The 12,155-nt window shown below is 39.0% G+C and overlaps 1 protein-coding gene across 4 annotated transcripts in view; it reads right to left on the bottom strand.

Moving 5' to 3' along the window:
• The window catches only part of vti1a (vesicle transport through interaction with t-SNAREs 1A), a 116,270-nt gene that overhangs the window by 103,277 nt on the left and 838 nt on the right, over positions 1-12,155 (bottom strand). For all 4 annotated transcript variants that reach the window (XM_076760019.1, XM_076760020.1, XM_076760018.1 and 1 more), the window contains exons 2-3: positions 6,691-6,749; positions 5,685-5,795 (exon numbers count right to left, since the gene is read on the bottom strand). In XM_076760019.1, the coding sequence (XP_076616134.1) occupies positions 5,685-5,795; positions 6,691-6,749 (170 nt within the window). The remainder of the gene's footprint in view (positions 1-5,684; positions 5,796-6,690; positions 6,750-12,155) is intronic.

Genomic DNA, 12,155 nt, shown 5'->3' with positions numbered 1-12,155 from the left:
CCAAACATAATGAGTTTATGGCCATTATAAGCTAAAGTTGGATCGTCTCCATAACCTTGAATTGTCCATGACCACTTATTAAAACAAAAAAGCCAGCCTCACATTTGCATTCATAGATTAGATAAATGAAGGGCACCCTCGTCTTCATCTGCTTGGCTTGGTTATATACATACCAAGGTATTCGTATGCTTTGAGTAGAGAGTAAATAACAGTTCCCACACTCAAGTCCAACCAAGAACAGACAGAATTCACATAGATACAATACCCTATACTTTATAAGGCATTTCAAAAACCCTAGAAAAATGTTAATTCATTGCCAGTGATGAACCGATTGTGGATGACCCTCAGACGCAGAGTCAACAAATAGCTCTGGGGTTTGGAATCAGCCGAAGAGGCTTATGGAAAACTTCTGATAGCACTCTTACTGGCAACTAAAACATGTAGCATGAGCTGTGTATTTTAAAGTCAAGAGTCATTCATTAGCTTTTCTACAAGTCAATTTATTCTGATACCAGGGGAGCACATAAGAATCACGAGTTACAGAAGTTTGTCTCGAGGTTTGTTCACATTCGATAGACATCAGATTTTATCATTTACTGATCTTGTTCGCATTTCCATATTTCAAATAATTTTTCTTCAATTATGAGCTGTTCTTGAAGAGTCTAATGTGCCAGTTCATTAAAAACAGCACAGGCGCAGTGTTTGCCCCAGCAGAAAGATACATTTCAAGTTATCTCTGGAAGGTCATACCACTTAGAAAACTGATATATCAAGATTTAACAAAAAAAAAAGCAATCAAGAAATAAAAAGTGGAATCAGAACCAACAGCTTTTTCATTCCATTCACCTCTGTGTACCTGGCAAATAAACTGTTCAATATTTCAAGGTTGGCTGACTCTTTGGAAATGTATTAATTACCTCCCTGGGTAGACACTAGGAGGCATTCCATCCAAGGGTTTTTATGAAAGGAAAAGGCAGTCCAGACCTCATACTTGACCGTGACTGTAGCTCCAAACAATACCCCATTAGACAATTAGAAATTAGGAAGTGTTGGTTGTATCTCTCTGACAGTTGGCCTCGTGATTCAATATCAGAAAACACTGGCACGAACAACTACTGCAATACCCATAATGGAATACACGTAGCAAGGAATGGTAGAAGAGATTCTTTCCATCATGATTTCAAACTTGACTGAATAAGCGTCTCTTGAAGTTAAGTACTGTACTTGAGGTGAATCAAAATTTGACCTGTCACATTTTTCACATCTTGTTATAACTTGCATTATGTAGTGTGACAACATGCTTACCAACCTCACATAAAGACTGGATAATGATATGTTTTTCAAAAGGGACACCGACGCTTGAGGGACAACTTCATGGTCCTTGATGAAATGGTATATTGCATACTATGACGACAATAGCCTTTTATTCTGAATTGCTATTAATCTCATGAAATTCATCCTGCTCCCAAAGCTTTATCCAATGACTCTCATGCCATCAGCAAATCTGCCTTGACCATTAATGGCACCAACTGCCACTTCATGTCACAAAAATGTGAAGTATTCAACAATAAAACTTGTCCGTGCATCACTTTTAATGCCTATCAATTAACCTTTGTCAGAGTCAAGGATCCTTGAAAACAAAGCCTCTCACATTTGTGTTTTTGTGATGAAAAAGACAAAGAAATATACATACAAAACTAAACTCACCCCCTTAAACACAACTTAAGGGGAAGTATTTGCAGCAACACCTCATGTCAGAATGATGAGCTGGGAAAGGAGATGTGCAGAATTAAATGTTTACAATATCATTCCACTTTCCTAAGGAGGCATTAATTCATTCATATTTTATTTGGCTTCACTAATTAACTTTAAGAGGACAACTGGGCAGAGACAAACTACAGAAAATACATTAAATTGGGAGCCAGGCTATGAGGCACTTTGTATTAAATGGGCTTTTACCACAAGGACATTTTTGGTTACATTATTTTCAATCTCTATTACAAAGCAAGAAGGATGAGGTCAGGCTTAATAATAAGTGGAAGGATTTATCATAGCAAGTCCACTCATGCATCAGAAAGGCAAAGTAATTGGTAAATGTGCCCAATATTGTCCTTGTCATATACCTTAAGTAGGAGAGAATTCTTAGAGCAATACCGCCATCTGCTGCACAAAGACATCAACAGCCACAGCATACTGACGCCTCAAAAGTCTATCTCAACTCACACTGTATTATCTGTGAAGCACAATTAAGAAGCACTTCAAAACACTGTGGATTTTAAAAACAGGTAAAGAAGAAAATGATGCAGATTCAATGATTACCTTTAAGAACTATCCAAGAGAGAACGCTCTGAAGTAAGAGCCTGTAACTAATGTGGAGTACTAGCGATGAATTTAGAGATGCAAGTTTTGCATTTGTGAGCAACATTTCTTGCAAAAATTCAGCTAATGTATTAAACAAGCTGCAATGTTGGACACAGATGTTTCAACTCCATTTTACCAATGATATCATGATGTTTAACATCACACTTTTAACTGCAGGTTGACTGAAATCTGCATTAGACTAAAAATATTTCCTATTTGCTAAACATACTCAAGCACAGACCTAACAATACAACATGGAACAGCTTTGAAAAGGGCAAGAAAGGAAGGGCTTTGATATTAAAAATATGTACTGACAACAGCGAAGACGTCACCACCAGAGTTTCTAGGACTGACAAAAAGCACCTCGAAATCTCTGAGCCGATGCTGCCTTATGACAGCTTATGACATCTCATCATGCTCATGTCAGAGGCATCACACATTTACAATTAGCATGGTACATAATTTGAGTCACCTCCTCAAAACTGGATTGTGTTTTGCGAGAGACACAGCAGACGTCTGCAGACCCCCACCTTCCCTACTGGGACGGACCAAGCGTGGTCCTTTGAAGATGGTGGCTCTGTTTACCCGATAGATTTCATTAAATTAAGCTTACGTTGGGCCTCTTCTTTGCCTGATCAAAGCTGCTGCTAAAAGCCATGCCACCCTGCTTCCCCTGACTTGAACAAGGCGACTCCATCAAATAAGATTTTCACCGTCCTTTTTAATTTTTTTTTCCACACTCTGACTTACTCTCTTTTTGGTAAGGCTGGCATTCCCTTTAGCTGCCGCAATGCCCGTTTGCTGCGACCCAGCACCTTTAAGACCCCCACTGTCCCCTCGATTATCGCAATGAAGCTGTCAGCCAAGCCAACAAAGCTACATCTCATATATACACCTTTGGGATGCCCGTTTGATAAGTTGTCTGCTAAGGTCGTCTCGGGCCCTGTCTGGAAAGGAGCAGGAATGAGATCTCAAGCTGGCACACCGGTGGTAGGAAGACTTCAAACCACGGGTGAATGGGAGGATGAGAGAGCAGGTTAAGGGGGGAGGCACCCGTGGGAGGCCAGTAGGGGGTGGGGTTGTAGGGGGAGATCGGGTAGTGAGGGAGTGGAAAGGCCTTGATATCCACGGAAAGCACAACAAAGCCAGAGCTTTTTACATTAAAAAGAAAGGAGATTGCCTTTTTTCCACTGGACGCCTTTCGAGCTGAGTGTCATGTCCTCCCCAGGCCTGCAGGAAGTGAGAGGCCGAGCTCGGCTATAGCATTTGGCACATCTGAGGCACATCTGAGGGGGCTGAAGTTCATGCCTTCTGAACACTTGCATCAGATTTACAGGGGACCAGATATACTAGATGTTACTGTGAGAGGTGGGTGATCCTGGTTTAAATGTACACTGAGCTCACCACACCGCACGCAGAGTAAAAATGAAAATGACTCCATCAAACTTGGGGAGTCACAGTTATAAGCAGGCCGATGTTCTTTATCCACCAGGACTAACCCACTGACACGTTCTGCTTTTCATTTCAGCATTGCAGGCCTTGACTCATACAACTTAAGTATGCAGTGATATGGAGGGAGGAATTTAGATGCAATCATGTTGATGTACTGTGCATGCAAGGTTTAGTTTCAGGAAGTGGATGGAGGAATGCTAACTTTTTCCAGGTAAAAAGAAGCACATTTTCACACATACGGCCCTAAGACAGGCCTGAAAATGCCAGCAACCAAAAGTAGCACCAATATCAGCCGCAGCAGGTGTTAACTGCTTGATGATTAAGCATGGTAAGTGTGGGGAGAAGAAAAGTTAAAGATTAATCAGCAGCCAATTAAATGCCCATGGTGAGGAAAGTAAACTGTCTTGGCATGGAGATCTCCTCTGTGATCTCAGCTAGCACATCTCTACGGTGCGCTCACAGATCACTGGCATACGATATCTCCATCCAAATGGGTTGTTTATGCATGTTTACTTGGTTGTTGTGCAGTTGGAATAGTGACGGATAAGGGAGGAGACGTTTAGTCCACACAGACTTTAAAAAGCAGTTTCTCATATAGTGAGAATTATATTTCGCGTAAATGTGTCGTCTTTCTTTTCATTTTGCGACAAACACAAAAACATTTTACACTTCATATTTTCTGATTGTACTGTCTTTACGTTAAAAAGCATTCAAAACTGGTACAATCTTAATTATCCGTTTTGCAGTGGTTACCCATTATTTCCTGAAATCCCTTCCTTCAAAGGTTCACATTGGAGAGGAAAGCTACAACTTCAGTTCATTTCAAGGTGTTAGCAGAAGTTTCTTGATTAATTTGCCAAAAACGAAAAGGCAACAAAACTTCATTGGAACTACAGTAAAGGCAAGGCTAAACGTTGCACCTATCCCAGACCGGCTTTTTGTGAATTAATCCTGAAGCTCTTAAACGTCCAACTCAGTGAGTATTTATTTTTCCAACCCATTCTGAGGCTGTGGATTTTTTTCACATCGCATTTGATTTGTGGAAGAACTCGCTTGCTCTCGAGCTCAAGGTCGGTTCCATTTACACCACGGGTTTATTATCGCGTTGTGAGCACCAGCACAACAAAACTGACAACAGAAAACAATAACAGACAACAAAGTACAGATATCATTAAAGATACATATTTTTGCGAGGTAAAGATCTGAATAGGAACAATGAGTTTGTACATTTTTTTTTGCAACGTAGGCTAATTGAAAAAACTAAAAAGGTAAAGGATAAAACAAGCAAGCAATGGAATTACGCTTCCATTACAGGTAATTGCTCATTTCTGTCATATTATTGATGAAGTGAAACACCTTGAACAATATTGGTAGCCAACAATATGGACGAAAAGCAAGGCACCCTCAAGACCGGGCTGTTCATTAAGCTTTGATAGAGGCTAGAGATCAAGTCAAGACATACAGTGATTTATGAATTACTAAACAAGGCCAGATTCTGCAGCAACAACACAAACACACACATCCTGTTCTCAATAGGCATCACTTCGCAAGTTCAAATACGAACTCTGAATTAACCTCGGTGGATGCACCGCGGAGCTTCAGCACAGAACTGTTTGTGTGTGTGTGTTTCAGCGTGAGATGTGTGAAAGAGAGAGAGAGTTTAGTTGGGGGGGCAAACAATGGATATATGTATAAACCACAATGGGTTTGAGAAGGTGACAACTTATAACTACAGTCTGTCGTACGCATTAACAGTAGTCGCACTTTTAAAAAAAAAGAGATTTTACTAAATGTTGATGATGTACATTATATTTGTAATATTACCATAAATAACTATTAACAAAGATTTAAGAAGGAGTTTAAGTACTTACAAAGTCTTTCTCGAGCTTCTCTATCTCCTGCTTGTAGCTCTTCAGCCTGCTGTTGTACATGGCCCGGCTCTGGATGGGGATCTCCCGCACCTCCAGGTCCATCTGCTCCAGCTGCAACCCGCAGTAAATCCAGTTAATTTCACAAACTTCACAAATATGTTTCCCGGCTAAGATCAGTTTCACAAGTAACAAAAATTGACAGATTTAGAGTTAATTCTGATCCAAATTTACATCATAATGTTCAGCACTTCGTCACTTTTACGGCACTCTTAAACAGATGTTAGAAAAAAGGCCTCCCTCTCCTCTAATGATCATGTTTCTCTTACCATCTAAGCATTTCTGAAAATGTTATATTGTCTAAAAAAGGTTATTATCTAGGACAAAAAAAGCTGCTCAAGATTGAAATTGTGACAACTCTGAAAACATTAAGCTTTCTGAAATGAGTAACTTCAGCAGCATTAACTTTAATATGTTCCAATATGTTTCCTCATGTCACTCAGACGTGATAGAAGCTGCGACAGAGAAAGGCTGTTCTGCAAATAAATACACAATCAAATACGAGGGTCCCTTCATTGCAGCGACATGCACAGGCCCACCAATGTCACAGTGAATGAAGTGAAAGTACATTTGATGTGTGGCAAGACAGGTCTCTGTGTGGAGGATTTGGAGGAAACTAATCACTGTGACATAACAAGACAACTGCGAACACAATTTGTCTCTGTCAGGTGACTTTGCTCATTTTTTAAACAGCAACATGAAGACTCCCACCTCAAGATAATGGCTTGAAATGTGTCATAGGGGTGTCACTTAAAAGCAGATTACTGGAAAGTAATCATGTGAGGAGGAAGCCTCCTTTCCGCCATGTGTGCTTGTCTGCATGTCATGTCACCACCAGGATAATACAGGTGCTGTTGTCTGGTGCCAGTGAAAATTGTCCCCTCCCTCTTTGCACAAATTCATTATTTAGGAAATGGGAAGAGGAGAAAATTACTGATCAAAGACATACCAACTCTCTGACTTCTTCAAGCTGTTTGTCGACATTTAGAACCAGCTGTGTCTTCTCCTCTGAAAGGGAAAAAAACAGCAACATATTGATCAGCCGACAGAGGAACAGCGCTTCATGACAACAACCTAACTCCCCCGCAACGGGGGAAGAGAGGGGGAGAGAGAAAGAAAGAGACGGGGAGAAAACAACACACGAGGACACATTTGAAGATATATTTACACATTCTCTCTACACGACGAGCCAACATTTGATGTCTCTTAGTTATTGGCGTCTATGAGGCCTTTGTTGGTTTCTGTTGAGGAGCAGTGAGACACCTCGTGCCAACTCAAAGGGAAGGGAGGTGTCAGCTTTGCTCACTTGCCAGAAGTATGAGTCCCACTCAGAATGACTAACGCACCGTTCTGCACCTCACCCCGTGGCTGCTCTTCCACATTACCCATTGAAACTCATTACGACTTGCGAGAGTTCCAAAGAAGCATGTAAACTAGAATACATCCCATTGTTATTTAAGGAAGCAGCATTGCCACTTAATTTATCCACATATAAGCTCTGGTCTTTGTTCTGAAATTAGCTTTTTGTCATGAAAGTGAACCAGGTTTGGTCCAGTCGATAAGCGATCAAGCAAAATTAAATGTTATGTGCCTTCGTATCTGAATGGCTGCCACGCATGCTACATAGCCTCATGGCCTTCACAACGTAGCCAGTTTGATTCCAGCAGGTGACATTCATTGCATGTCATACCCCTCTCTCTCTCTCATGCCCGTTCCCTGTCTGAATCTGCTGTCTAACAAAGGTGAAATAATTTTTAAAAAAAAAATGTTTTAAACAAGCATCATTAACACAACATATTTTAATAGAGATTTAAGAAGAAAAGGAGAAATGATTAACCAAAACATTGAAATACAAGAAAAAAATGAACCTCAACTTTATATAGTCCATATTAATAACTGTTAAAATAAATAATAATAAAGAAGAAAATATGAAACCTTTGCTGGTTACAGATTCTCAAATGTTTGAGAATGAATTTGCTTGCTTTTCTCTGAATCATAATTTTGAGAGCTAAATTGTTACATTTTTTGACTGCTGGGTCACACAAAATAAGCTATTTTCAGCTCAGGCAACATGTCATTCATTTATATTTGTAACATCATTTACATTTGTAAGATAACAATTACCCGATTTTTAGTTTAAGGTGATTATACACTCATGAAAACATACTTATGAATATTAGATTCTATTTCCACCAATATACCCATCTAAATTATACATACTGGACCTTTAAACTAGTGTTTTGTTGTTAACATCCAAAATCCACTCCAGTATCAATGGGACAAAAATGGATAGGCCTTTTTTGAAGCAGCTTTTTTGTTATGGCAGGAAATGTACAGGGGTTAAGTGTCCCAATAAGCCATTACAGACTCTGCATGTGACAAATTCTTACTCTATAATAATTCTATATCATATACTACACACTAATGGGCTTGGTAAATTAATCAAGCAGTTAGTATACAAAAAGAAAATCCATATACTTCTACCATTTTACTCTAAGAGTAATGACTCAATATGTGTAACAGCGGACATCAATCAAACATTGACATTGGAATGTCACTGACTAATTAAAGCTCACAAAGACAAAGCAAAGTGCCTGTCTTCAGTTGTCATACTTTTAACTATTTCCAGCTCTGAGCAGCTCCTCCATTTTCTATGTTCATTGTATTGGGGGAGAACAATGTCCAACAACAGCACACTCAAAATAAAAAAATATCGACTGGATTTCCTATGTCTACTGTGAGGTTCAAGTATGCTTCCTTGTCGGATTTCAAGTGAGAACATAGTATGAATTTGGGACATGCAAACTGTGACAATGAACCGGGACTCTCAAAGCAAAGCAGCTGAGTGGAAATGCTTTTTCTATGGTGACATGTCAAAATGCTGTTTGTAAAAGAGGTGTACTTGGCTTCGAACTTCCCTTAACTGCTCGTGCCAAGATTCACAAGAATGTAGCATTATTGTGCCTACCTTTTATTCAGTTGCATATGGGTATTAGTCATGAACCACAGTTCACCTACTCACTACTGTCGGGCCAAAACATTATATTACATGAAAAACAGAAATAAGCCTTATGCATGAGTAGTATGGATGGAGTCAATGTCTCCTCTTGGCCCTCGATTTGCAAATGTCCTTGAAGTCTGGCAAACTGAGACAAAACATTGTTTTAAGCATACCTAAAACTACAAATCTTAGAAGATAATATATACAAAGAAGCCACCACTGTCAGCCAAAACGATGACATTTCAGCAAATTCAGATTATGATAACGAACAGAAAAAGGAACTATAGAAAGCTCTTAACATCTTTGAAAACCAAATCTGGTAAAACAGTGTTGGCATCTATCAACAAGTCAGTATTCCGCTATAAAAGCAGAAATGGGGTAATTCAGAAAATCTTAATAATCAATTCTTTTATATTAATTCAGATATATTCCTGAAAGTATTAATTTAACTGAAAATATCTCTCAAACAAATAAATCAAGAATCATTAATACATTTCCACATTTCAAATTATTGAAATGCAAAGGCTACAAAGCTTCAAATCACAAGGCTATTTGTGGGACTGCAATATCAAAAAAAAGCTTAGTCAAGATCTTAATTTCTCAGGCACCATGGGCCAACATTACCTTTTGCCAGTGCTCAAAAATCATTTTTAAAACCTGTGTCCAGCCCCACAGCCTCCACAGTAAACAGCCAGAGGAGATTCACTGAGAGGTGAGATGGTGCTTTCTTGCTCAGACTCAGGCCCAAGCTGGAGGGCTATGAAATATGTATGGATATTTACCAAGACTACAACCTGCTGGCAGATGGATGCGGAGTTTTGTACACAATAGTAAGGCAAATAAAGAAAAAGTAGGGCTAGGTAACTCTTTTTTACTCGAAAAACTGTTCCACATCTGAGTTGCAGTGATTGACAGGCAATCTCTTGCCATAAACACTCAAAGGTGAGAAAAAAAATGACATTCATGTTTCATGGAACAAGGCCTAACATTTCATTGTATTCTTATTCAAACATTCCTTGAATCTTAGGTTTTGGGGGATGGTAACACATAAATATATAAACACACGTTCATTTGATTGTTACATGAATGAAGACAGTCAAGGACAGTTTTTCCACATGCCCTGGCCTTTATCAGCAATTGTGCACATGTGAAATAGAGAGATACAACAACAGCAATGACAAAAGCCCTTTGTCTGGAGCTATATTAACGTATTAAATAGAGGGCTGTCAAACGGCAGGAAAAATTCAGCCACTTCAGGAAGAAGAGCCAGAGAGCCTTAAGAAAAGAAAGAAGAAAAACCTTAATGAGAAGGAAGGGAATTGAAATTCAACTGTAAACTATTCTGTTGGTGGCAGAAGACATTGAACAACTACTTATGGTTGTAATGTGTTTGCTGGCTTTGTACATATTCATATGGGCTTACTCTGACACAGTCAACAGATGGCGAGAGGAAGCAATGTGGAATTACACTGTGGAATGGGCTGCCATGAATCTTCAAAGATGCCAATTCCAAACCAGACATATTCAGTCAGGCGAGGCTTTGTGAGAGGCAGTGCCCTTTGAAAAACCAATGAGCGAGTCTGAGTCCAGAAATGGAGATAAATGTTCCAAGTAGGGGTTGGAAGCAGTTTTTAGCAGTCAAAACTGAAGACAAACTAGTAGCAGTAGTCAACTAGTTATGGACAATACAGGCAATTCAGTGAGTACCACCACACTTACAGTACTTCACTAGATAATATTTATACTTGTATTTATCTGTCTTTTTGGCTTTGTGCAGTTGATGCTATTTTTAAATATATTACAAAATAATAGGTGTCTGTTAAATTAAGATATGCTGCACATAATGGCTCCTTTTGTGATTTTATTTTTACACATTTAGAAAAATGCAAACCTGGTGACTGTTTTGTCTCCATTTCCGACTGTGGCTGTGTACTCACTAACATATAGCAACTCAAAGTTATAAGGTAGTATGTGCATTGCAAAACAATGTTTGATCTGAGTACATAAGGATAGGTTTTCACATTCATGAGAACAAAAAGCCCACTGTGCACAACTGTGTGATACTGACACTATGATGGCTCGCTGATGATGTCTGTTTTCAGCGGCTCTAGAGATGTAGCAGGGAAAATGAGTCGTGTGTTTTAATGTCAAAATATAGTTTGTGAGTCAAAATATGCCTTGGCAGCATTCTGAATAAACAACATTAGAATCTAAGCAAGTTTCAGAACAATAGCAATCACATTTTGAAAGGGTGACAGGCTGTGTAAAACAGGTGCTTCAGTAAACACTGAAAAGGCACACTTTAATTGGGGAAAGTTGTTATGCGCAGTCTGTTTATGAAATTAATATACTAATAAACTGCTTGTCTGTAACACTCTGTAACACTGTTTTTCATTTGTGACCTAATTCTTAGGGAATATAAATGGAGGGACCAGAAATTATGCTCAATACAAAAGGGGAAACATTTCTCAGCCCTAAAGCCTTTTCACTGTTACAGATTAAAGCTTGTGCCACTAAGCTCATAACTGTAAGTATAACAGTGCCACATGAATGTATTATCTTTCTATTATATTCTGTCATCTTTATCCTGCATACAAAGTGCTGTGCATTTTGCCACCCATTTATAAATTTGGTTAAAACCGAAGCTATAGGTACACCATTGTGTTTCTTTATTATGAACACACTGAGCCTCGCAGCATGTGCTTTGGTCAAAACGTGCCCCAACAAATATGCATTTAGTATTTGATAAATAAAGAATTCTGAGTGGGACTCGACACCTGTTATCAGGATGCAAGTTCAAATCGGATTGATCATCTCTGCTGCATGTTTTTCCAGTTCTCTCACCTATGTAGTGTCTTCATATACTGTGTATGGACTGAACAACAAGATGAAAGTTAATATCACAGACATTGATACAAAGTAGTTTGGTAATAATAAGAAAAATAATTTAATGCTTTCTAATGTCTAATCTTTAATGTTTTCTGAGCCTGTATGCTGACATGCTGTACATCAGACCCAGCCATGTGAATACGGAACCTAAAGTGGCTGCATGAGTGCAATCCACGTTGTGAATATGAGAAAAAAGAAATCCTCTATATCTCCATCTGTTTTATTGAGAAACAAAAAATATTCACTCGACTGAATGAGGACTCCCATTTGATCACTTGAATGGTTATTTGGCTGGAAAAGAATGTTTGATAGCATCATTCATTCATCCACTTTTCTATCTATTTTGTACACATACATTTCAGTTGTAGGGGTTGTAGCCTATTACAGAATCTACCGGGCAATAGGCAGTCCATTGCAAAAATAACAGAGACAGACTCATTGACACCTATGAACACTTTATCGTGACCAATACACCTGACCTACATGCCCCTGGAGTGGTGCAAGAACCCGCACACCAAATACAG

This window comes from Chaetodon auriga, chromosome 20, assembly GCF_051107435.1.
Source record: "Chaetodon auriga isolate fChaAug3 chromosome 20, fChaAug3.hap1, whole genome shotgun sequence".
Taxonomy (NCBI): domain Eukaryota; kingdom Metazoa; phylum Chordata; class Actinopteri; order Chaetodontiformes; family Chaetodontidae; genus Chaetodon; species Chaetodon auriga.
This window is presented reverse-complemented; position numbering and strand designations above follow the sequence as displayed.